This window comes from Phragmites australis, chromosome 9, assembly GCF_958298935.1.
Source record: "Phragmites australis chromosome 9, lpPhrAust1.1, whole genome shotgun sequence".
NCBI classification, from domain to species: domain Eukaryota; kingdom Viridiplantae; phylum Streptophyta; class Magnoliopsida; order Poales; family Poaceae; genus Phragmites; species Phragmites australis.
In genome coordinates this window covers 7,032,922-7,060,506 of record NC_084929.1, presented here as the reverse complement: position 1 = coordinate 7,060,506, position 27,585 = coordinate 7,032,922, and the positions used below count along the sequence as shown (strand labels likewise).

General features: G+C 42.3%; 1 protein-coding gene and 1 pseudogene across 2 annotated transcripts; both read right to left on the bottom strand.

Moving 5' to 3' along the window:
* Nucleotides 1-613: 613 nt before the first annotated feature.
* LOC133928568 (uncharacterized) lies at nt 614-18,142 on the bottom strand. 2 transcript variants are annotated; one of them, XM_062374969.1, is made up of 22 exons: nt 17,091-18,142; nt 15,884-15,999; nt 14,797-15,005; nt 9,282-9,401; nt 9,052-9,180; nt 8,843-8,968; nt 8,207-8,259; nt 7,999-8,101; nt 7,771-7,888; nt 6,615-6,821; nt 6,203-6,515; nt 5,399-5,492; nt 4,923-5,031; nt 4,213-4,484; nt 3,992-4,119; nt 3,567-3,805; nt 2,919-3,103; nt 2,556-2,839; nt 2,293-2,473; nt 1,945-2,187; nt 1,342-1,424; nt 614-1,237 (listed from the first exon to the last, which is right to left on the bottom strand). In XM_062374969.1, the coding sequence occupies exons 1-22, from the start codon at nt 17,945-17,947 to the stop codon at nt 1,093-1,095; spliced, it is 4,314 nt and encodes a 1,437-aa protein (XP_062230953.1). In that variant the 5' UTR covers nt 17,948-18,142; the 3' UTR covers nt 614-1,092. The 2 variants fall into 2 exon arrangements, with proteins under 2 accessions (XP_062230953.1, XP_062230954.1); XM_062374970.1 differs by having other exon boundaries at nt 7,999-8,098.
* Nucleotides 18,143-19,176: 1,034 nt separating this feature from the next.
* Nucleotides 19,177-25,730, bottom strand: LOC133928432 (uncharacterized; annotated as a pseudogene).
* Nucleotides 25,731-27,585: the final 1,855 nt, after the last annotated feature.

Sequence of the window (27,585 nt, the reverse complement as noted above, 5' to 3'; positions counted from 1 at the left end):
TGATGTTGACATTTGTTCAAAATTGATTTATTTTAGTATTGTAAAAATATATAACTGGAGCAATTTTCAAAAAGACATTTTTGCCAACCTTCTGTCTAATCTTGAAGTTATTAAAATTCTACTATTTTTCAATAGCTTTTTTTTTCAAATACAATACGAACTTTCAATGACTCATGTGATTTTTTCCGCTTAATCGTTTTTTGCCTAAGACAAATAATCTGAAACCTAGAAAAAAAAATTAAACTTCGTTAGCTCCTACATGACAAAGACAAAAAAAGACTAGCCTAAACAGAAATAAATTAAACCTAGATGAACTCTACAAATAATAACTAGAACTGAAAAAATCAGTAAATTTTCCTAAAGTTATAATAGTACTACAATTGCAGGCAAAATACCGTGCAAATTTGGATAACTAAAAGATAAGAATTCTTTCAGGCAATTGTAAACTAGAAAGCGGATCGCATTCCTGTTAAGGCCCTGGATTGATAGAATCGGGATTGGGTTTCCTAGGGGCACCCAGTACTCTATCATGGGCTCTTGGCCAGGAATTGAATTTTCCATTGCACATCAGCATGCTTAGTACCGACAGTGAAGCAGGATCACAACATCAACATATCGCAATTAGATGTTTTTTAGGTGTGCAATTAGATGCTTGAACAAACATCAGCGCATTAATATTTGTCTTGAACAATCTAAATGAGTGCGGAAAAAAAAACTCATTTGATGCCTGACCCCTTTTCCAGCACATCTACACAAAAAGTGCAAAAAAAGTTCTAAAAAAAACATATTTCTCACTATCTCTTGGAGATTAGCTTAGGTAATTTATAATTCTATGATGTCTATATCCTAGGTCCTACAATGAATGGATAAACTAAACCTTTTCCTATGTACAAGGAAAACAAAGTTGACTGGCTGACTGCACAAGGTCAACAATGGACTGTAAGATAAGCATCTGTAAGCATTCTACTTTGTACTTGCTTCCCCTGACTTGCCGACAAAGAAAGCAATTACTCCCTAGCCTTTGTTTTATCAACTCCCAAAAACTTGAGTTGCATAAAGCACTCATGAGCACTCCAGTGATCCAAAATGCCGTTACTGCCAAAATATTGTTGGGTCATTACTATAAACTGCGCGATCCTGGATCTCCAACATAGATGCATGCCAATCAACAAGCCTTGCTTGAATGCATTTACATAGCACAAGTCCTGTTGGGAATAGCCACCAGCTGGTTTCATCCCTGACAAGAGTTTCGAGGTTAGGTTCTTAGATAAAGGGTATGGTAGACCAATTGTGTTCAGTTGACACGTAACACTTCTTAGCAGGGAGGGAAAAGATGCTTACCCGCCCAAATTCCACGGCTGCATGCTTGGACGTTTTTTGGTTGATGACTTGTAATGCAGAAGTCCACATACAAAAGCCAAGACCTGTGAGTGATGAGCACGTGTTAAGCTGTGTGTTAAGCCGTGTCGGTCAAACATGATACCGTCCTTTAGCTACTGTGAACAATGTCATTAGGCACCCTTAATGTGAAAATGGTACAACATACCCATGCATTGTCAATGCAACTACTGTTTTAATGAGGAAAATAGGAAACCTTCAAAACAGTACCAACACGATCACACATTCCACCTGACAAAGCACTAGAGAAAAGGCACTATTGCTGAGTTCTACATGATAAACTGGGGTAGGAACAAGGTTCACTGTGTTCATGCTCTTTCTTCCGCTTATGGATGCATGCTATGATGTGCCTATCTGAACTCTTAATGACAATATCCAATCTAGAAACCAATAAAAGTTCTAGCAGACAGCAATGATTTTTTTGCCTGGACAGAATGAAATGATATTGACCAATCTTAATTACAAAACTCTCCCTTATTCTGAACCTAAACATCCAGATGACTTTGTAATAACAAAATACAGAAACAGGCTAGGGCAGGTACTTACAACATTAACCAGTGATGTAATATTCCACAAGGCATACACACGAGCAAGGCCGGCTGACCGCCGTGGCCCATGACTAAAAAGAGCATTTATCCCAGCAGGAAATGGTGCCAGTATCCCAAGAGGAAGAATGAACAAAACCAGTAAAACATCGACCATAGAATACGAATACAGTTGGAGGAAAGTAAGCAAGACCAAGCTGAAATCTGCAAGAAGCAATATTGAGATGACTAAGCCAACCAGATCCTGCAGTTAAGAAAGCAAACGAACCAGTATGAGTGCAAGATGCAGTAAATCCCACATAACCACACTATGGCTATGTTACGATAGCTGTACAAATGACAAAGTCACCTGATGTCCAACTGGTTTAGTATTGTGCAAGATAAGAGAGAGAGGGTAAAGCAAATATCTCCTGTCTTTGAGCATCCTCAAGTTGTCAACATCGAGAATAGTGCCAATTATCCTTTTACGCATAAGGGCATTGTTGTTCCTTGAGTGGCCCAGTTGAGATTCAGCATTTGTATTCTGGTTTCTGTATGATATACCGGGAGTAATTAGAGACAAATGGTGATGAGAGGGGAAGATTACAAATGCTCAGGCAAGAAATGACTCACAGTGAATGTTGATCAGTTTTAATTATAGAGCCACCTTGAATTTCAGCAGCCACCGCTCCCCCCACAGCATTAATAACAAGACCAAACTGGCAGTACCCTAATGCTGTAGCTTGGAACCATGCAAGGTCAACACAAACATGGTATGTGTTCAACGCAGGATTTGCATGAGTTTCAAGCCATTTCAGCACAGGAAGAAATGTTGTGTTTAGATTTCCACGACGAACCAAACGCAACTGGGCATTCAATCCAGCTACATTACGGTGCCATATTGACGATGGCACAGCCTATAAAAGGGATTAATAAGGCAAAAGAATAATTGGTTTAATTCAGTGATTCAGCAGTCTGAAAGGTTTCAGAATCAACCTGACTCATAAGACTTGTAACCACTCTGTCACTATGAAGTGAAAATGGAGCCATATAACTTCCATCACCTCCAAAGATCAGGGACATTGGAAGCCTTTGATGAAGCCGAGGGGGAAGATCAGGCCTTTTCTCATCCCCGCCAAGGAAGAAATCTAAATAACCCAGCATTAAATCTGGAGTAGCAGCTACCTACAAATTGAAAAACCAGAAATCATCATCTGTCCATAATATGATGAGATAGTCACTTGTATAGCAATGGAAACTGTAAGTGCAATCTATCTCATACTACAGTTGCAGGTGAGAACCGAGAGATAGCTCGGTTGGTAGAGCCTCCAGTTGAGAGGCCACCCGCCCGGACTCGAACCCGGGTGCTCACAGGTCATGAGTACCTCCATAAAGGGTTCGGTACTCCCCTCTATTAAGACAAAACCAGGGGGACATCTTCTCCCCGTGGTCGAGTTTTTTTTATACTACAGTTGCAGGTAATGCACTGCCACAGAAAATACTTGTGACTCAATCAGTGCATCCTTTTTACAGCACAGTTATCATTCATCTGGTTATCTTGCATGTTCACTGATGCCGTTTACCAGTTGGAAAGTACAGAACGATTACATAAAGAGCTTAAAATAAAGCTGAGATCCTGAATACATGCCTTCAGCCCTTCATAAAGTGCTCGTGAACGGCAGGACCGTAAGCATGAATGATCATATTCGGATCGAACAAATTCACGAAGTCTTTGTAATTTCTTTCTCCTGCGCCACTGTTGCCAGGACCATGCCAGGGGGTATGAAAGTATACACAGGATACTATAGATTGAACCCTCCCACCACTGATAGGCTGCAAGAGCATTTATCTCATCAACAAATTTGCTAAATGCATCCTCGTACCTGAAAATAGTAAGATGCAGAACAAGAACTGAGTCAATTGTGTATACAGTTCCTACCAGACACTCAAGGGCCAGCTAAAATTCGATACAAAAAAGAAAACCAGTAAAGAATGGGAAAAGATATAACACAAACAACCAAAAGTAGAATTTGATCAAGCAAAATCTCGGTAAGGACGGGCATACATACACTATCTCTGAAATCTGCTCAGGTGGGGTGTGTGGGAGATGCCAAGGTTCACTGAAGGTGTTTGGGCCCATAAAATACATTCTATGCACATGACAGTGAGATTCTTCGGCCCTGTTAGTTTCCAGTACCTGCCACATCAGAAGAAATTTCAGTAATATACAAAATTATCAACCACGGCTTATTAAGGTATCGAATCAGTACAACACAATGGATTTCACGACCTCGTTCAGTGACTCAAGGAAGGGAAAAGAGTGATCAATTTGGGAGCTGTGCTGAGTTGGTGCTGGCCCAGGCAACTCATCAGTGCCAACAAACTTCATCCGAGCAATACTCAAAACAAGAGCTAATAAAACAAGAAGACCTGAAAGAAGCAGGCCAAAGAACCAGGGTCCACCAAAAGTGTATATCAACTCTTCAAGTGCAGTAAAACAGTGAGGCATGTGATATCTATCAGACACACATTTGTATGGGCATGGGGTTTCAGCAACACCTCCTGTCAAAAACATTATGCTAAGCTTAGAACATGCAGGTAAACAGACAAAAACCTTTAATAGGTTACACAAAAGTTCTGAAACTAAAAAAATTAAAATGGAAATTAATACCCAAAAGAAAACAGAAGTGGAACTTCATGACCAAATAAAAGAACAAAAATATATATACAAGTGCAATCTGGTCTAACTCTAATCCATAATTTTCTAACATAACACAGAAACCTGTGGGACACCACACAATGGTTTCTGTATAAACAAACCTATTAAACAAAGGGATTTATGAAGAAGTCCCATCACACACTAAAAAATTTAGAAGGAATCCACAGATATATGTATTTGTATGTTAGACACCAAAAGCATACAGTTCTGGATCTGTCACTGAATTCACTCAACCTGCAATTTAGATGGATGTTTCACACAGAAAAAACAGGAAGAATTACCTCGGACGCTTATGTATACAGCACGATGAGGCAGCTCATTTGGAGGGCATGGCGAACACAATGACTTAGAGGATCCAGTAATATTCTTGTATGTTCCTGAAGGACACTCCTGCATTTTGCCACAGAAACCGTTGCAACAAATGTAAGTTAAAGTAGTAATAGTTTTAAACCAAAAACTGGAGGTATGACTATGGCATGCTACAATGTTGATAAGGGTATGTTTATGCTATGTGATCGTGACATATAGAAACAGTAAACTACTAAGGAACAAAAATCTCACCAGTAAGATGTGGTCCCTCAAATCTATATCAAAAAATTGCAAAGCACAAAAGTTTGCCAGCAGATAGGAATTATGTGTCTCAAGAAATCATAATAGACAGGAAAGCTAAAATGGGGAAACAATCTTACATATGCAGCAAATTAGACAATGAGGCACAAGGAGGTAAGACAGCACATCTGACATCTCAACAAATTACCTTGCAAAATGTTCCATAAAGACCTTTTGGGCAATCCTTTCCAGTGACTGTTCCATTCTCACCAGGAAAACCTTGGCCTTCACTGACTCCTCCTCTGTAACAGAAACACATGGCCAGCTTAGTGGTTTAGCAATCTCCTCGGCATTATCCCCCCAAAAACAAGGTTCTAGACATTTAAGGCATATTTTATCGTCGAAAAAAATAAAATGGCAGCACAGAGTCAAAAGCATACAGAGCCCTAATGCGCAAAACGGAAATGACATAAGGGAAAATACTAAAATGAGAAATGGAATGAAAAATGGCAGTACAGGACTACAGGAGCAAGCAAAATGATAAGTTGACACTAGTAGCTGCAAATAAAAGGAGTTCAGAAAATCAAGGTAAAAGTAAATAGTAATTCTGCCTTCTTGTTCCCTCCCAGTCTGATTATTCCGTGATAACTGCTAAGGCTGTAATAAATATGTCATACATATAAAAAGTCGAGCCAAAAGTCCTTGAACTATTCCAACACGAATGTTCGCTGTAAGATTTTTTTTTTCTCGAACGTGCAGGAGAACTGCGAGTCATTTCATTAAAGAAGGAAAAAAGAAGTTACAAAATAAGACACCCAACCAAAACGCACACACACCACACACAACACAGAAAAAACTACCAGTAAGATTAAAACACAGGCTCCAACATAATTCAAAACTAAATAATTATTCAGATGTGAAGCACACCAAACACAGGCTCCAACATAATTCAAAACTAGCAAGTAAAACAAAAGGCAAAGGGGCAAACAGAGCATCAGAATTCAGAACACACCTTGCATGTATTGATCCTTTAACAGTTGAAAAAGGAACATAATCATCTCCAGTAGGAATGTCAGACCAGTGGAAGTGAATTCGACCACCTCCACCTCCACCACTGCCATTGCTTCCAACGCCACCAACACTAGAAAGTACAGAGTCCTTCTTTAGGAGTAAAGTCCGCACAAATAGAAGAATTGTACCACCAGAACCACCACCAGGTCCTCCATTTGCGGCGTGAGATATCACACCAGTAAAACTACCACCATTTGCCTCAATTGAGCCAGAAAGTGAGAGGTTTGGCAGAGATTGCTCCAAAGAACCTATCACTGGAAATTTGCAGATGAATCAGAAGTAAGAGGCAGTGCTGTTAAGAGCTACAATGACTGAACAAAGGAAAACAGTGAAAGATATAACATCTTTGATACCTATTATACCACCACCGGCCGTTGAGGATGCACTGTCATTACCGCTGCCACTGCCAAGTTCACAAGGCAAATCAGCATTACCATATGCAGGTCCCCCCTCTGCATGACTGACACTGTAAATGCCCTCCCCGCCCTTACCACCATGCCCGCCCCCACCACTAAGGCCACTGCTTAACATTTTTCCTCGTCCAATTCCACCTCGGCAGCCTGCAAACAGAAGAAATAATTGTTAAATTCTAGAGTAGCTGGCAAAAGTTATGTGAATAGAAAATAAGAAGCTCTAAACTACCAGTGCATGTATGCATATGCATCAAATTATCTAACCAGTACGAATTCAAACACAAGTGATTGTTTAATCTGGATCAATCTATTCAAGTAAAAGCTATTGTTTAATTTTAACCATTTCCCTCGTTGCCAGCAGACAGAAAATTATACCAGCTTATCTCAGATCAGACAGACAAAAAACAAGGTCAGTTCTATATTGGAGTAGATAAGCATGAACTAAAGTAGTAGTATAAATGACTAAAACACCAAGATAAAGTAGTAGTATAAATGACTAAAACACAAAGATAAGAAGAAATTGTGACATTACTACCAAATAACGCTAATCTTTTTAGTCACCAGTTGGAACAGTCTATAACATTTATTTGTTGCTACAAACATCATAGTGTGTCATTTCAAGTCTCAGGTTTCAACTTTCAACAGGACAAACACATCAAGATTATCACTCACAAGAGAATATTCAACACAGCACTGAATATATAGGTAGCTATCATGGAAGATACACTACAGAGTCAGAGAGATTTTAATTTTGAAGTATTTAATGAATGGTTACTCTCACCTAAAATCTTAAAACTAAAGAGAAAGCTTTATCACAGCCAATGTAGCCATTTCAAACACCTAATGTAACGTTGAGATATGGAGATGATAACAAAGTTTGAAGAGAAGTAGAGAACAGACAGGTATCATCAGATTTAGACGTGGTTCAGAAGTACAGACTTAATAAGAAGATTATGATAATTGACAATAACCAAGCAACTGAAAATCTTCTCATGGAACCATTCCAAGCTATAGGCTATAGCAGAAATATGTTATATGATATTGTGGATACTCAGTGATAACACAAGATGAAACAAACAAAACAACGGTACACTACCTAATCCTGTTGCACTTATGGTCCCAGATGTCTGCACAGTCACACTTCTTGCTCTGTTAAAATTAATGACAGTTCCTTGCACAAGGCCAGAAACATCAATATCTTCAACACGGCATATCTGCATGCCGAAAACCACCATGGATTACAAATTGAATTAAAAGGCTAGGAAACAAAATAAATAAAGAAAACATCACAGCATGTGGAAAATTTAGAGAATTAATAGTACACCTGTAGAGTAAAAGATAATGAAGAGTTCAAGTTGCAATCCTCAGGTGGATGAAATATTTCCATAGGACAACTCTCATCTTCGCAGTTCAGCTTTGGGGCCCTACTGTAGCCAGAAAAGCTCATTAACCATTTGAAACTTTCCACCACTGAGGAAAATAACAAAAAAGAGAAGTATTTAAAACAAAATATGAAGGTGGTAGTAATTTACATATCACTACTTCCATTTATAAGAGGGCCCCTTAGAACAGCTCCAGGTCCAACCTAAAAAAGAATAAATCATCAATTACTATAATGTTCTTCGAATAACTAAGAAATATCAAAGCGTCTAACTGCAATAATGAACTAATGAAATGGACCGGTCAAATTGAATATATCAGAAACCATATGGTCCATATCATGCATATACCAGCACATACCATCTAAGGAAAGAAATAAATACTTTGATTGTACTCTGAAGTATAAACAGTCTAGGAGATTACACTAATACCCTTGACACTTTGACCCTTAACAATATTGATTGCTTTGGTTATGAAAAGCAACATGACTCTCTCAGGAGCACTTCAAACTTTAAGAACACTACAGACTACAAACAAAATGGGTAAATGCCATAAAAGGAAAAAAAGAAGAAAAAAACAGGCAAACCAGTTATCAAGTCCCCAAACAGCAGTTGTCCAAAAAAAAAGTCCCCAAACAACAGCTTCATAATGCAAATTTTATTTCAGATAACATCAAAGATATAAACATCATCCAACCTCTGTGCCAAAGAGGGCATGCAATACGAGATGCAAAAGAAATAACTTCAGATGCATTGTGGATAAACAAAACAGTAAAGCATTTGATGTACCAGTATGTTGTAAAACAATGATAAAATAAGGCGCTGTGCCTCTATTGTATCTCCTCCACCAGATAAATTCAGAACGCCTTGCCCATGAATTCCAAGATTAGCATTAGAATGTATCACTGATGCTTCCTGACAAGCATGTGAACAAAAATATCACAGAAAGTAAAGGCAGACAGGAAATGATGGGGCACACCTTACAGTCATTAACATACCTTCAAAACTATCAAATTGCTACCTTCGAGTAATGAAGTTGCGACTCCTGATTCTCTGCCACCATCAATTGTCATTCTCGAGTTCCACATAAGGAGCATCTTTACAGACATCCGTAAAGCACCAAAGACCTGAAATTGATTTAAAAATGGAGTAGTGCAGATAAAAGAAATAAAATTCTAAATTGCTGAAAGGTGTAGCAACTGACAGGAAAGCAATAGCAAATAAGAACCTTGATTGTGGAATCACTCATAAGAAGTTCCTCAGCCAACAGTTCAAATTCTGAATATGGATAATGTGTCAGGCCAAAAGTTAGAGTAGCGCCAGATAGAAGACTAATTTGTCCTTGAGCCTGAAATTAGAAAACAATTAAGAAAAGGTTACTGTGGAATGGGGACTCATTTAGTGAAATAAAATACAAATCTCTGCCAGTTCATATCATGCTAACAACAAGTAATATTTTATGACTCATTGCAGAAAGAAAGAAAGCAAGCTAGAAGGCAACAACATGCACTATCTGTTAGTGTAATGGTGAGAGGTCGGTTAGTTTAATCTTCTTCTTTTTTTTTGTCGGCTTGCAATGGTATGGCGGTTACTGTCGCAAGCAGTAACTCGGTACTGTTGCAAGCAGTAAGTCGGTTTTGTAGCCTATATATTGGGTTGTACACCTCCTTCTTGTAGTAAGATTTGGATGTTCTAAGTCCATTAGAAGCTGTTAGCAGCTAGAAAACTCCTATGCCTAGTGTGTACCCGCGTGTGTTCTTCCAACCCACCTCTCGTAGGATCCAATCCAACAATTGGTACTAGAGCCAGGGTTGATCAATCCCGGCGATGTCGGCTCCTACGAGTAGTGCGGCTCTGAGTCCCTGACGGCACTTCAATCGCCGCCACTCCCCATCGACGTTGTGATGATTACGACACCGAGACGTCGGTGGACGCAATGTAGTCGTCCAACGTGTGGTCAAGGAGGTTGGCGGCGCGTCATACCCGATCCTCACACGGAGCAACTACGCCGACTGGAGCGTGCTCATGAAGGTCATGTTGCAAGCTCGCAGCCTCTAGGATGCAGTGGAATTTGGCGATGCGGACTTCCAGGAAGACCGCATGGCGCTGGAGGCCATCCTCCGCGTCGTACCCCAGGAGATGATCGGCACGCTCGCTGTCAAAACGAGTACCAAGCGGGCCTAGGACGCCATCAAATCGATGAGCGTCGGCGACAATCGTGTCCACAAGGCCTCGGCGCAAACAGCTACAGAAGGAATTCGAGGCAATCTTGTTCTGTGACGGGGAGATGATCGACTATTTCGCGATGTGTCTCTCCGACCTCGCCACGCTTAGAGAAACGATTGAAGAATTTTTCACAGATTGCTTTGTCCATTGAGAGTCTTCTCGATCTCTTGATGCTCACGCTAGAGGAAGTGACTGGGAGGCTAAAGGCGTAATTGCGGCCGCTATGGCCACTGGGCCAAGGACTACTGATCGTCCAAGAAGGAGCAGGTTTATTTAGCCCAAGGTGAGGAGGAAGAAGACGAGTCTACACTCCCGATGGCGCAAGAGCCATCGCCAAGTCATGTCCACCTCAGTGAGCCGCGCGCGTAAGTCCACCTTGGTGGCAGCGACGACAGCAACCACCTGGAGGGCTGGTACTTCGACACCGGCACCACCAACCACATGATGGGTTGCCACGATGTCTTTACGAAGCTCGATTGAGGTGTGGTGAGCTCCGTCCGTTTCGGAGATAGCTCGGTGGTCGACATCCACGGTTATGGCACCATCCTGTTCGTCGGGAAGAACAGAGAGCACAAGACACTCTCTGACGTCTACTTCATCCCACGACTGAAGAGCGTAATCATAGCGTGGGTCGGCTAGACAAGGGCGGTTCCAAGGTGCTGATCGAGGACAGCATCTTGCGAATCTAGGACCGCCAACGCTACAACCTTGTCAAAGTTCATAGCAGGCGCAACCGGCTATACATCCTGCGCCTCGACGTTGCCCGCCCCATCTGTCTCGCGGCGCGCCACGATGAGAACGCCTGGCGGTGGCACACGCGCTACGACCACATAAGCTTTGACACACTCCGACAACTGGTGCGCCATGAGATGGTGAGAGGCCTGGCGCAACTAGAGCACATCGAGCAGCTGTGTGACACGTGCGTCCCCACCAAGCACCGTCGAGCTTCATTCCCGTCGTAGGCCAAGTATCAGGCGAAAGAGCACCTTAACCTCGCCCATGAAGATCTTTGCGGTCCCATCATTCCGGCGACACCAGGTGGACATCATTTTTTCCTGCTGATGGTGGACAACACCAGCCGCTATATGTGGCTGATGCTCTTGGCTGCAAAGAGTGACGTTGAGGTGGAAATCAAGGCGATCCAAGCGGAGGCGGAGGTGGAGAGCGATCGGAAGCTTCGCGTCCTCCGCACCGACAACGGCGGCGAATTCACGTCCATTGAATTCATGCGCCACCGTCGATCATGGCATTTAGCGACACTTCTCCACGCCGTACAGCCCACAGTAGAACAGCGTGATGGAGATGCACAATTAGTCGATCGTCGCAACGGTGCGTGCACTCCTGAAACAGAAGGGCATGCCAGTGGAGTTTTGGGGAGAGGCGATGAGCACCGCCATCTTCCTGCTCAATCGTGCACCGGCGAAGAGCCTAGATGGCATGACGCCATTCAAGGTGTAGCACGGCCAGAAGCCGGCGGTAAACTTCTTGCACAACTTCGGATGTCTGGCGTACGTCAAGGAGGCGCGATCGCAGCTGCGGAAGCTTGATGACAGGAGCACGCATGTGTCTTCATTGGCTACGAGGATGCGGATGGAGCTGGGAGGCGGATGCAACTGAGAGCATGGCTCCATCGAGCGACTTCGCCGTGGAGTTCATGGTAAGTCAAGTCCATCTCCCGGCGGCTGACGAGCCCACCTCAGCCAGAGGAGGAACACCGCGGAACCACCTACACCAAGTCCAGCGGCTGTTGATACGTCGTCCAGAATGCCGATCAGCGAATCTACTGGGAAGGCGGACTTCGTCACGCCACCGCCGAATGACAGCACCAGGCTCAACGCACACCACGACGACAACCCAGTACGCTACTGCATCGTCGACAAGCTGCTCGGCGGCGGGAAGCTCTAGCAAGATGCACTACCCGCATCCTGGACGACGCCGAGCTGCACCTGGCGAGCGTAGGAGAGCCGAGCTCCTTCGTTGAGGCAGAACATGACGGGGCTTGGCGAGCAGCAATGCTAAAAGTGATGAAGTCCGTCAAGGAGAACGAGACATGGACGATGATAAAGCTGCCGTGTGAACACAACCCAGTCGGGCTCAAATGGGTGTTCAAGCTCAAGAAAGACGAAACCGGGGCTGTGATCAAGCACAAAGCCCACCTTGTCGCAAAGGGCTATGTGCAATAGCCGGGCGTGGACTTTGATGAGGTATTCGCATATGTTGCCCGTCTGGAGTCCGTGCGCCTGCTGCTGGCGCTAGCTGCCCAAGAGGAGTGGCCGATCCATCACATGGATGTGAAATCGGCCTTTCTCAATGGTGAATTGGAGGAGGAAGTGTATGTTGCACAGCAGTCAGGTTTCGTCGTCGCCGGAGAAGAGCACAAGGTCCTACGGCTGCGGAAGGCGCTCTACGGCCTGCGACAAGCACCGCGTGCATGGAATGCGAAGCTCGACAACACCCTGAAAGCTCTTAGCTTCTAGCAGAGCGCGCACGAACATGCCGCGTACCGGTGCGGCCTTGGCAACACGCTACTGCTCCTTAGGGTCTACGTGGATGATCTGATCATCACGAGATTGGCAAAAGGGGAGATCGATCGATTCAAGACGGAGATGAAGACTCAATTCAAGATGAGCGACCTCGGTTTGCTCTCTTTCTACCTTGGGATCGAGGTCCAACAGAGCAGCGGCAGTGATAGCATCACGTTATGTCAAGCGCACTACGCTGCTCAAATCCTGGAGATGTGGAGGATGAGAGATTGCAATCCCGCTCACACCTCGATGGAGGAACGGCTCAAACTCAGCCATGAGAGCATGGAGGCGGAAGTGGACACGATGAAGTACAGGAGGCTTGTTGGCAGCCTCCGCTACGTCGTCCACATGCGGCCAGATCTCGCCTTCAGCGTCGGGTTCATGAGCCGCTTCATGGAGTGGCCAACTCAAGAGCTTATGGCGACCGTGGAGACGATCCTACGCTATGTTGTCGGGACGATCAACTATGGTTGCCGCTACGGAAAAGCAAAGGAGGGACGGCTAGTCGGCTACAGCGACAGCGACCTCGTCGGCGACATTGACACGTGGAAGAGCCCTTCTGGTGCTCTGTTCTTCTACGGCAACAACCTGATGAGTTGGCATTCTCAAACAAATGGTGATGGCCCTGTTGTCCTGTGAAGCAGAGTATGCCGCTGCCACCACTGCAGCTACACAAGGTGTGTGGCTGGCTCGATTGCTCGGCGAGTTTAAGGGGAAGCCTGCCGACACTGTCGAGCTCAAGGTTGACAACAAATTAGCTCTAGCACTGTAAAAACATGTGTTCCATGAGCGCATCAAGCACATCGATGTGCGCTACCACTTCATCAGGGAGTGCTTGGATAACAGGAGTGTCAGTGCAAAACTTCATTGGCACCAAGAACCAGCTCGCAGACATCTTAACAAAGGCATTAAGGCGAGTTTGAATCCAGGAGCTTAGAGCTAGGATTGAAATGGTTCAAATTAAACTTAAGCAAACACATAAGGCTTAGGGGAGTAATGTTAGTGTAATCCTTGCGTGTTGGTTAGAGGTCAATTAGTTTAATCTTTTTTTTGCTGTCGACTTGCAACAGTAAGTTTGTAGCCTATATATTGGGTTGTACACCTCCTTGTAGTAAGCTTTGGATGTTCTAAGTCCATTAGAAGCTATTAGCAGGTAGAAAACTCCCGTGTCCAATGTGTGCTCGGGCGTGTGTTCTTCCAACCCACCTCCCGCAGGATCCAATCCAACACTATCTACCTGTTTTAGATGCGTCACAAAGTCATTCAGAGGTACTCCCTTCAGTCACAAAAGAAAGTGATGCTTTGGAGAGCGTGCGGTTAAAAGTTTGTCCTACAATACCTATATGTACTCAGATTTCTAAAAATGAAAATGGTTTATACAGATTCTCTCAAGAAATATTTTCACAATACCTTAATTTTCTTTGGTTTTAAACATACTCCCTCTGATTGCAAATGTAGGTTGTTTTAGCCTCCTCAACTGTCATCTAAATATAAGTCATTCTCGAACTTCTATGCATTTTTTTCTCTTTTGTTTCCTTCTTGCCCTTGTTTAATGAATGCTACCACTCTCACAAATTAATGAGTTATCTTTTCCAATGCAGAATAAATAAAAGGTAATAAGGTCATTTGATCTACTTTCTTAATCCTTGTGCACAAGTGTAAAACGACTTACATTTACAATCGGAGGGAGTATATTTTAGTAAAGAAATATTAAAACAATGGTCAAAGTTGCCTTTTGAGGACCATGTCCATGTCCAAACGTCGGTTTTCTGTTACTAGAGGGAGTAATATTCTATTGCTTAAATAGTTGCAGAAAGCACAGACAAGCCCCAGAACAGCAGTATTCCCCCTTGTTGGATAAGAAAGACAACAAAAGCTAAGACCTTCTTTGAAGAAATATTTTATGTCCTTTCATCTCCACAAGAATAAGAGAAACAAGTGCTTACAGCAAACTATCAATGAAAACAATGTTTTAAGAGTTAAGACTCGGACCTGTATACGGCTCCAACGCAAGGGAAGAGAAACTTTGGCATGATTTCTGATAAAAACATTTGTCCAGAGTGGCTCAAACGGGGGATCTAGAAATACTGTATCAGTTTGTGTGCTCAAGTTATTATTGCTAACAGTAATACTCTTAGGTACTTCTTCATAAAGGGTCCCAGCTGCTCCTGCATTGTCCAAACATCCCGAACTCTTCCCCCCTGTACAAGAAAAAGGCAAATTTTAAACACAAAAACTAGTATAGACTCTGTACTCTACATCTACCAACTATTACGGGTGATATCAAATTACTGATACTCATAGCTTCGCCTCATCATCAACTGAAAGATGTCATAGAATCGCAGACCGCAGACTGGAACTAAGATTGTATAAGGTAGACAGAACAGATTAAAATTGGATACAGAAAATTAAGATCTCCAGCAAAGTTCAGTTCCAATAAAGTTTCACTTAAAAAATATGGGAAAAAGATCAATTCTGGACTAGCTAGATAATTTGCTAACCAAATACATCAGATCACTTCACATACTAAACTAAGAGTGTTAAACAACTGAAGAATGAGTAGGTCAATATTCTAACATTCTCATACAGGGTTCACAAATCATACAAGAGGAAGCCAGGTTCACTTTCTACCAGATTATTAGCAGAAACCAACATGGTTCTAACCAGCAAGATTCATGATGTTCAACCCAGAACTGAAGTTGATAGCTTAAAGAAATTATGTTTGCTGTTTTATGGGTAAATCTGGGCAGACTCGGCAAGTTATGATTTTTTAAGGATACTGTGAAGTAATATGCTTACATGAAATAATAATGCAAAAAAAAATCCAAAATTGTTCATATATTAGAATGAAGTGAAATCAATACAGGACTTTTCCTGGCTTGAATAAAGTAGCACCGTCCTAAACCAAAGCAACATTATTGGGAACTTTACTGGAACTCAGCCAGAATAACTTTTAACATCAGAAAAAAAATCCAAAGCTACCAGAGAAATGCATTAAAAACTTCAATATAATGATTAAAACGCTGGCAGCCTGTTAAAAATGTGTAGTCACTGACACAAACAAAACCAAGAAAATTACCATGAACAAAGATTTGGGTGTCATCATGCCTACTGAAAACATCAATGGAAACACGTCCTCCACCTCCACCAGCCAAACCATTGCCTCCACAAGCACTTATTTTGCCACATCCTCGCCTGGGTCAACGAAAATATCAGAGACCAAACGACCATGAAGATCTTTAGCCAACAAATTTAACCATTCTTTTTTTTCCTAGAATCCACAGGGAAAGTATGTCCCGATGCACTAAGAAGAACCAACAAAGAATTCTAAAGCAGCATTTATAAACATCCAGGCCCTATAATCATGAGCTCAAATGTCAAATTGCAACTTTAATATGTGGAAGAAATGTAGATAAAGGACCATAATTGATCAAGTAGAACATGCATGAACATAAATAATTCTCCATCAGTCTTAGAATGCTTCAAACAGTCATTCTCCCTCTACATATTCCAAGCAGGTCAAACAATTTTGTTGCTAAGCTAGACCTGATCCAATCACATTAGGCATGTAGTTACTGCCAAATATTTATTAGCAACTTAGGCTGTCAGTAGACTAGCTCACTGTTCTGTAGTGTGTCAATTGTTTCATTCATGTCAAGCTACCTCCAATTTCCTAAATGACTTAAAAGACTAATATCAACTTAATCATGACCATGTTATGTTCGCCAAAACTTAGTTATATAGTTGTATGTGCAACTAACTACTGCACACTAACCAATGCAGCTGATGAGAGTATAGTAGCTATTCCCACCATTCCTTTTTGTTTGCCATTTTAGCACAGAAGTTAATATTTAGCGCTAATTGACATCTATCGTTTTGAGTGTGTGTTGAGTTCAAGTCAGGTTGAAGTTTTATCAATAACGAGTTTATTATCCGTATATATAACCCTCTAATTGTGCCACTACAAACAACATCTTCTATATCAGACATGAGAGTTTTCATGTATGAAAACATGATATCCCATAGGCAAATTACTTTTACAAATGAAGTGCTGCAAGCGGAACATAGACTTCGTTTCTTAACTCCTCATCCAAAAACCTCCAACATTTTTCCTGTGTGCATTTATACTAAATGACCACACTACAGGCCATATGCAAACCATACAGATTGATTAAACTATCTCAAATCCTGATACAAAATGACCAAAACTCCTCTTGATTTTCCCAATTGAAATGCCATTTTCGTCTTTAAATTAACTTCCACAAAACCACTGTAAAAACACTCACATTGTTGCAGCCTTCAGATAGATGCTTCCCCCAGAGCCACCACCGCCCTTGGTGCCACCATCTCCACCATCGGCAAGAACTGTTCCATTCATCAGAATCTCCTCGGCAAACAACCACACGACACCACCACCCCCACCACCATAGTCCTTCTCAACAGTAGTCGATCCCCCTTTGCTCCCATAGCTATTCGGAGTCTTGAGTTCAACCCATGAGTAGGTATCACCACCCCACGAGTCCTCCTGCACCTGCCCCTCCTTAACGTAGCAGCTGGCGCCACGACCACCGTGGCCACCGCCATCGCCGTATGTCCCGGTGGGTACACCGCTGGTCTGGTCCGGTGGGTCGCCTGCGAGAGCCGCTGTGTCGACGACGGCATCGTCACCGAGCGTGATGTTGGCCGCCGCAAGGGATACCCATCCGGCTACGACGCGGGCCCCGCGTCCGAAGATGATATCGCCAGAGAGATTGGCGGAGACGACGCACCCTGGCCTCTCGCAGGTGACCGCGACGCCGTCGAGGAGCACGAGGCTACCGTTCCCGCTGATGTACACCCCACCGCCCCCAAGCCGCACGGACGCCGGTACCACGCACCGGGTTTCCAGGTCGCCCACGCCGCGAAGGTCCCCAGCGCAGGTCGCTGACGGGGCGGCCGGCGGCGGCGGCAGTGCAGGGGGCGGGGGCGGCGTGTAGTCGTGAAACGTCAGGATCGAGTACGCCTCCGCGTCACCCGGCTCCCCCCGATCGAAACCCCCCAGGCTAGGGCCTGGGCCCCCCGATGCGACGGCGAGGAGTGCCAGGAGGACGAGGAGGCCGGCGGCGGGGAAGGGAAATGTGGGAGTCCATGGGGTGGGAAGCATCAGAGACCGAGCGACGCGGGTTGGTGATAAGGCAGGGATTAGTGCGGCGGCGGCAGCGGCGGCGGCGATCGCCGGCGACGGCGAGGTGGGCGGTCCGGGCTGGGGTTTGGTGATGGCTCGGCCTCTGCGTTTCGCTGGGTATGCTTGCTTTCCCCTCTTCGGTTAGCGAATGGGAATGACAGCGGGCGGTGAGGCGGGAGGCGGACCGTCGGATGTGCTTTGAGATTCGGATAGGTGGGGGCTTCCTCGGTGGGGTGGGGCCATCAGAGCAGAGACAGATGAAAGAAGGGGAAGAGCCGAAGAGGCGTTTCCGATTTATTATTTATGGATAGCTGAAGACAGCGACCAATTTTGCAAGCATCATCTTCATCAATCAAAGCTGTAATGGGCTGGAATGCATGTATCTTGAGAAAAGGAAACCATGGGTTGTTAATAGGTATTGCTAGCAATTTGTTTGTTTCTCTTTTTCCTAATGCGGCATGTACGTCTCCTTCTAGCGGTGTCATGCTGTCCACATCTTGCTCTTGTTATCTTACGGGGAAAACCGATGCCGTCCATATCGTGCTCTCATTATTTTACATGGAAAACCGCTGGCATCTGACGATTTTGTTATCTGACACAATTTATTTTGTTACTTAAGAATATTTTTCCTTTTTTTATTTTAATGGTAACTTTTTCCTGATACATCCAACACCGAGCTACTTTGGTTAGTAGTGTGCAAGTTTTTGGGTGTTATACCTTGATTATATGACTTTAGTGAATCATATTCAATATCTACGTGAGGTGAAAAAGTGATTCCAACAATATGTTGCAATATATTGTAATAATTGTGTACTACTTCCCTCTAATTTCTTTAGGTACTTTGTACGTTGTCTTTAGTTTTTCGAATGAAAAAAATTGTTGGATACAGATACCAGACTGATCATAAATACTACTCTATTTATAGTTCTTCTAAAATCTATAGTCCTCAGGTAACTCGAAGAAAGATGACATGAATTCCGAAAACAGATCTAAATCTTAATAAAGACATGTCACAAATACATTAGACCATTTCAGTTACCATTTACAACCTGAGGCATCAGACCTACAATAATCCTCGAATATCTTACAAACCTGAGAGGCTAACTAACTTTTCCACACATTAAGTTACATAACAGCTATCAAACTAATATTTACGTAATGTCTAAGCACAAGATGTGCATCAATTGTAGAACATAAGTGGGCAGCAATAACAAGATCCTATGAACGGACGGATGGTTCATCAGCATAGACTATGCACTCACTATGATGCAGCTGCAATGAAGAAGCTCGATCTGGATTCAGTTATCAAGCTATAAGGTTCCACGACCAGGTTCCTCACCAGACAAGAACTTGCGGGCCCACGCTTCGAGGTACTCCTTACCCATGTTCATGAAAAAGCTTCTATGCACTTCAAACTTTGGCTTACAAAGATTTATTCCAACTGACAGTGGCGGATCCAGACAAGCAAAGTAGGTAGGGTGAATTTTAAGAAGAAATTAAAAAAATACCTTAATTAAGACAATTGATAGGCGAGGTGAAAAGATCCCCAACATAAATCGATAAAACTATATGAACTTGCAAAATGAAAAAGAACCGAAGGTAAACATATATACAATTATGCAAATATACCAAATGTAACCAAAGACAATAGAAGTAATTAAGTATAGAAACTTACGGAAACACATCCACTAATTATGTCTAGAACTAGAAGGCTTAGGCAAATTCATCTTCCTTGTTTTCATGTCTTGAAACCGGTTCTTAATGGCATTAGAATCTAGTCTTCTGAATAAATCCCGCTCAATATAACACAACATCAAGTCATTGAGCCAATCATCGCATATCCTGTTGCGCAAATCAGTTTTGATGATGTTCATGGCCGAGAAGACTCTTTCAACAGATGTTGTTGCAACTGGTAGTACCAATGCTAACTCAATAAGATGGTACACCAATGGAAACACAATATATCTTTGGGTTTCTACCATTTTCATTGCTAGACTTGCAAGATCATGACAACCAATAAAATCTTCAGCTTTTTGAACATGAAGAATGAATGTTTCAAGTTGATCTTTTATAACTGCACGATCGCTGATGAAGAAATCTATGTCATATATCTCCGTAAGTCTAGCAATCTTGTGCACATCAAACTTTGAGAAACTATCTCTTGGATCAAGACAAGAAAAACATATAAGCAGCTCTGAAGATAGCTTACTGAAGCGATGAGTCATCTCTGTGTTTATAGCATCAAGAGCTACATAAAAGGTGTCAACACGATAATAATGGTCTTGAGTGACACTGATCTTACTTCGTCTTGATTGACCCCATCTTGGTACTATTTCATCCATATTTGGAATTGGTATCTCATTCTGTTTACAAAATATTTTGACTTCCGCAAACAATGGCTCCCAACCATGATTCCTCAAGTTAAGCAAACGTGCTTTCACATCAATCAGTATTGACATGGCCTCAACAATATTTTGGTCCTTTTTTTGCAAGATTAGAGATAACTCACTTGTAATATGAAAAAATTTCAACATCATCTTCATAATGAACACAAAGTTAAAGCTCTCCATTATTCTCATCAAACCACCCGCTGATGTTGGATTCCTGGCATCTTCCTGCATAAGCCCTAGCACCTCTATCACTGCAACCCACATGGATTCAATACGGATTAAAGTTTTGTAATGAGAACCCCATCTAGTATCCCTGGGTCTGGCCAAGTTAGTTTCTTGATGTTTTCCTCTTCTAGAAAAAATATCACCTCTATCTAACTTGGCCAATAAGTTTTCACGGTGCTTGCTAGATAATAAATCCTTCCTCTTGCAAGATGCACTAGTTGTGGTCACAATCATATTAACATATTCAAAGAACTCATGAATAGATGTGCAACTACCTACGACAGAAACGACTACCAATTGCAATTGATGTGCAAAACAATGGACATAGAAAACATATGGGTTCTCATCTCTAATGAGTTTATGAAGACCATTGAATTCACCTCTCATATTCGAAGCTCCATCATACCCCTACCCTCGAACTCTTGCAATGTCCAAACCGTGTGTAGAAAGCAACTCAAATAAAACTCCTTTCAATACATCTGATGTTGTTTCTGTGACATGCTTAAGACCCAAAAATCTTTCCATAACCTTCCTTCCTTATTCACGAACCTGTGCACCATCACAAACAATTATACAACATCAGTATATCACACACCCAACAATATCACAATTTAACAAATAAATAAGATCACTAACCTCACAATCACGGCCATCTGCTCCTTGATTGATATATCACGAGATTCATCGATAAGAATAGAGAAATAACCATCACCAATCTCTTTCTTTATCTCTTTGGTTATCTCCTGTGCACAACTCTTTGCAAGGTCCTTTTGAACTGATGGTGCAAGCATACGAATATTTTTAGGACACAACTCCTCAAATGCAATTCTCACTTCCTCATTTTTTTTTAACCAATCAATCATCTCTAGAAAATTGCCCTTGTTCGATGAAGAAGAAGATTCATCGTGTCCACGGAATGCATGACCTTGCATTAGGAGATAGCTTGCACAATCTAAAGATGCAGTCAAACGGATTTCATATTTGGCTTCTGATTCCTTGCTATGAGTCATCACCTTATAGGACACACTAGCCTTTTATTTTTTGAAATCTTCGCATGCTGTTCTAGCTTTATTGTGGGCACTATTAGGGCCACCAACATGTTCAGGTAATGATTTATATGCATTCTTCTAATTTTTAAATCCTACTTTTGAAAATACATCATACCCAAAATGAGACTATGAGGGATCATATGTAAAAAGATAGCAATAGAAACAATAAGCTGCATCCTTCTCCACACTATATTCTAGCCAATCATATTTAGTAAACCATGCTGCACAAAAAATCCTTAAATCTTTACCAAACTATTTTTTGGGGAAAGTATGTCCAATTGGTTGAGTCGGACCCTTCAACACATAAGCTCTTCTAACTTCATCTCTAATATCATGATCAGATTCATCTATTGGAATACGAAGTCCCGAATCGGCAATAATAAACTCTTGCCTAAATTCTTTAATACCTTTGTATTCTATCCGAGAAGTTGCAGGAGCAGGAGTGACAACTACTATTTTATTTTCTGCATCACAGTCTTCACTAACTCTACTCTCCCTCGTACTTTGGGTATTCAAAAATGTTGGTTTGAAAAATCTCTTCATTATTTATATCTTGATATTCTGCGAAAAAAATGCTGATGTTATTGGAGAAAAATACAAAATGGAATTCACCTCCATGGCTCAATTAATCTAAATAGCTCAATATGAAAATTTCAGTACACCATTTCAACTCACTGTGTTGCCATCCGCGGACCGCCCCTGCACTGTTGCACAATGCCTGCCGCGGTGGTCCGTCCGCACGGCCACCCACACGACCTCTGCGCTCCCGACCGCCGCGCTCCCGGCCGCCACCCGCCGGCCACGCTCGCGAGTCGCGGCCGCCCGACACTTGCCCTTCGCGTGCGGCGCGCCTGCCCGCCTGACGCCCGACGCCCGTCGCGGTCGCCGCGCTCACGCCCCGCCTGCCCGCCCGACACCCCGCCTGCCCTGCCCGTCGCCGCAACACGCACACGCCCAAACAGCCAAACTGGAACACCACAGCAGGGAGATTAGGGTTGCATTCATTTGCATTTGTGGGCTACAAATTGTGTGGCCCTGAGCCACTCGACCAGTGGGCCTCACGGGCCAGGACAACACCACACTGGGAGCTCGGGCGGCCGCCCAGGCTCGCCCTAGCGGTGGATCCGCCCCTGCCAACTGATAGCCTATCAGCAGGTGTCAATGGAATTTCTTTTAGCATGTTCCACAGAGGAGCATTCGGATCTGATGTTGCTGCTGCACGGACTGGTTTTGCAACACTATCACGGATCCCGACTAAGGTATTGTTCAACACATCCTTGTTCCTGCCATCATGTGGCACTGGAGCCTGCAGCTTTGGATTTGATTTTGTTTTGCTGATCATTTTCAACTTCTTTGCGCTAGGCTTGAGAGCAGCCATTGTGCTCTCGGCGAAGGATCCACATGGCTGCTCAGATGGTGCACTAGTACCTGACATCACTTCACAAGGCACCCCGTCGCTACTTGCTGCCACCTCATGATGGTTATCTTCACCCTCCAACCCCATTTTGTCGAAGTCTTTCCCGTCTTGGTCCCCTGTATCTGCACAAGTGGCCATAATGTTTAATGCTTCCTGGGCTTCCAACTCCTCATTAGAATCATCAACCGTCACAGGGTCTCTCATGCAGGCAGCACCATCCAGTTGGTCATCATTGAAGAGATCTACCAGATGGTCAAAGAATAGAATGGGCTTAGCGAGAATAGCACGCTCTGCTAACTATTACAAGAAAGATATTCATTTGCGCTGTAGGAAAACAATACAAACAAAAAAATTGTCCACTCTAATGACATAATACTTACAGGTAGACTAGCCATAGTGGAAGGAGGAAGTATAAGCATTTTATGTTTCTGTTAAACTTGCTCCCATTTTCATTGACATACTTGGTCACAATAATCCAAATCTCCTTGAAATGCCTAAAATGGCGATGGACCTGGTCAACAGAGAAAGTTGTTTTGGATTTAGCATTTACTGCAGATGTGCATCAAATGTGGTGCACCTTCTTGAACTTGGTCTTAGGCAGCATTCCCTTCTTCTTCTCGAGGTACCAATCAAGCACAAACTTTGACATCACTCTGGGCCAATTTGTGGCTTTTGCCCTTTTGACCCTAGTATTGGTATTGCCTTCTTCAAGGTCCATGTTGTGATCTACACGAAGAAGGTATGTTGACAGAAAGTAAGAAGATTTCTTCTCAAGAAGGTATATATTAATGCAGTAAATTGGTGGTACCTATACAATAGATCTACTCATCTACAAGACCAAAACTACAGGGATATACAAGGTCCACAAGACCTGACTGCCAAACCTGATTACACTATCGAACTAAGGCTACACATCAACCGATGCTATTCAAATTTAACTATTTCTCTAGATGATGTCAATACTTCTTAGAGGCTCTTTCTTCTAGAAGCACCATATCTGGGTCCAACAAAGATGCTGATGTAATTTTCCAGCAAGGTTGTCATCTTGTCATAAACAGAGGTCAATCATATTTAAGATTATGTTTAGAATAGATGAAAGTAGCAGCGATAATTCAAAGTCATGACAAGTAATGCACAAAGTGCTTGCAGCTAATAGCTAGATCAATAATAAAAATTGCACTCAGCATTGTAATACATAACAACGAAACTCTCTAAATGTATGAGTTCAGGGGCGGATCCACAGTGAAAAGCATTGGTGTCCTGTGACACTAATGGTCTTGGGAAAATATCTAAGTAACATCGCTGTTATACATGAGATGATGCCATGATTTTAGTAGGATTACTGCTTGGTGACACTAGTTACATGATTTTCTGGATCCACCCCCTGTATGAGTCAGAGTCATCCCTATTGATCCATTACACTATCAATTGACTGTTCACCTGATCTCTAAGACTGTAACTACTCAAATAAAACCTAGGAAATCCTTATACCAATTATCTTCATCATACAATATGAAATCTAGACTAATTAATTGGTATCCAACTCTGCATCATGGGATCCTGTGCGAAAGGAAAAGCCTGTGAGTAAGGATCGAGAAACAATTTTGCAGAGTTCAAATGCTCTCTCGCTTGTCACTGAAAGATAGTACCTTTGGTAAATTGGCAAATCTTGGAGGTGTACACCTGTATGGCCTACCATGATAACCCCCACCTTCATACTTCTTTAAATGGTATCGGGAGCATCTATATTTGGTAGTATACTAGACTTAAGTACTTAACTGCATACCTTCCATAAGCTAACTAGTACTAACCTACAACAAGTCAAAATAATTTGATGTCGGTGCAGTGCGAACGCTATTCCTTATCTCACTCTTACATTCACAAGATTGGCTTTCCATACCTTCAGGAATATGTAATCCGTTTTGGTCTACTATGGCCCTTAGAGGTTAAGAACTATTGCACCCAAGCATAGTTTGGTTTGCATGTTTTGTTCCTCCTATAAGCAAAATGCCTCCACATACAATTTTATTTAAAATCCAAAGCCATAGACCTTGCTTATTTATTATGTGTTCTTGACTATGTTAAGCAGACCACCTACGATGGCGAACACAGCAATAACTATCGGAACACAAACAGGAGCACAACTAAGAACAGGTAAGTAATATTCAATGAACATAACCAATGTTCAACCCTATATTATTTCACATTTTAAAATTCACACATGCGATGCAACAACCAATTATTCCCAAATTAGCTAACAAAAGAATCAACATTAAAGAGCCTTACATGCATAAAGTTCACTACATCTGATTGGAAAAGCTTGTCACTTAACAAGAAATCCCAAAAAAGAAAAGGAACAACAACAATACATACGCCTCTCTAACAACAAGATATTAGAAAATCACCCCTAATTATCCCAGTGACTGAATACAAATTTGAAAATTGTTCGAATAACATATAACCAAAAATCATAGTTTGTATTAAGGAAGGATGTTGCTAACCAAAAATCTCTAGACCATACTACAAAGATTCCTGAAACTACAACACATGAACCAACCAAACCGTGCAAACTTAAGCCAAGCAATCAGGTCACTCATCTGATTCTAAAAAAACAACATTCCTTCGATGCTACGAGCAAGATTTCACGAATTCCAATCACCTGAGCCCTCGGAGCCATCTTGACCTCCAGACATCGTGTCTAGCGCCCGCCGCCCAGAGATCCAAGAAACGGGAAAGCCCCATGGCGCAGTCAGCGATTGAAGTGGGAGGGAGGAGGCTGGCTGCTCGAGTCCGTGAGGGGCAGCGAGGAGTGGGAAGAGGAGGAAGGTGGAGGCAGTGCGGCTGCCGGTGGGAATGGCGGCGAGGTGGGCGCGCGATGTGGCCTGCGGCTGTGAGGCAGGCAGGCAGGCTGCGATTGGGGAATTTGGGGAAAGCCTTGGGCAGGTGCCGCCTGGTAGGTAAAGTTAGGCAAAAGTGTGGTAGAGTTTGGCGAAAGTGTAACGGCCCCATGAGGCCATGACTGGCTAAAGTATGACTCATCAAATTTTATAGCAACTAAACATTATAAATTAGATAAAGTTTGGCGAAAGTGTAACGACCCCATGACTCGCTAAAGCATGACTCGTCAAATTTTATAGCAACTAATTCGTGTTTATGACTGGTGAAGTATAGCACTAAAGAAGTGTGATACATCACAAGTGAGGCTAGAAATTAAGCAATAGCTTAAAATCAAATATATATAGAGAGAGAGGGGAAAACTACTTCGACCTAGATCTATAATCGATCATGTTACAACTTAAAGTATATACTACTTTCTGAGATAGATATATATAGACTTTTTACTGTATAAACTTTCTGAGATGTATGTGTTACTTTCTGATACGTATGTGCTATTTTTTACTATGTATATATTACTTTCTAAACACCCATTAGAAAGGGTATATATACCCAAAAGTGTATATATACGGGCAGCATACCTGCAGAATGCGCACAGGCCACGTGCGCCTAACTGAGCAACCAACTAGGCTCTAACTCGCATGCCAGCCCCACCTGTTCCTACCGACTTACCCTGTGGGCCCACTAGATGATCGAGCATGTTCCCACCTTGTGGGTAGTGATTGCGACCAGTTACAACTATATGCATAGAGAGGTTATAACTATAAGCATATAAGCATAGACAGATTGCAACTGCCTATTATAGGTTACAACTATATGCATAGCGAGAGTGCAATTTACCTGTTCAGGCTGACTAATTGTAATTAATTACAACCATATTGCAATCATTAATATTGTAATTATATTATTTAACATATTGTAACTAGAGTGTCTACTATATTATAACTAGTCCACACTTAATCATACATATAATAACTAGATTGTCTACAATGTTATAACTATATTGTTCAACATATTACAACTAGAGTGTCTACTATATTATAACTAGTACACACTCGATCATGCATATCGTAATTAGATTATCTACCATATTGTAACTACAAGGTTCACCATATTATAATGAGTACTCACTCGATAATATATTATCGTAACTAGTGTCTACCATGTTGTAACTATGTTATCGTAACTAGGGTGTCTACTATATTGTAACTATATTGTTCAGCATGTTATAACTCAGCTGTTTCTGAATCAGAACTACAACATAAGTTGTAATTGCAGTATAGCATAAAAGCGCAACTGAGTGACTTACATTGATGTAACTTCATTACGATCCTAAAACTTCATCAAAATAGTCTTATTGCTCTCATTTTGTTAAGCACATTTTTCAACAATATGTTTCAAACGGATCGGCAATCTGACATATGATTCAGGAGATATGATATTTTAAAGATTAAGATCACTAAAAGATTCTCTGCATGTAAGCTTGTCTGGTGGATGTGATGTTGATGATGTGGAACAAGCTAATTTGGTGGTCACCTTTGTTTTGTGCATGCAGTGGTGGAAGAGAAACATAGGTGGTGCACCCGGCTTGCGCACAGTGTGAATCTGCTATGCGCATATACGTATTTTAGACTCATCGTG

Excerpts from the sequence above, each read along its gene's own strand:
- LOC133928568 (XM_062374969.1), bottom strand. The coding sequence starts at position 17,947 with ATGCTTCCCACCCCATGGACTCCCACATTTCCCTTCCCCGCCGCCGGC. Across the intron at positions 6,516-6,614 it reads GGCCGGTGGTGGTATAATAG|TGATAGGTTCTTTGGAGCAA; the intron begins GTATCAAAGATG and ends GCAAATTTCCAG. Across the intron at positions 1,425-1,944 it reads TTACATCACTGGTTAATGTT|GTCTTGGCTTTTGTATGTGG; the intron begins GTAAGTACCTGC and ends CATCACTCACAG.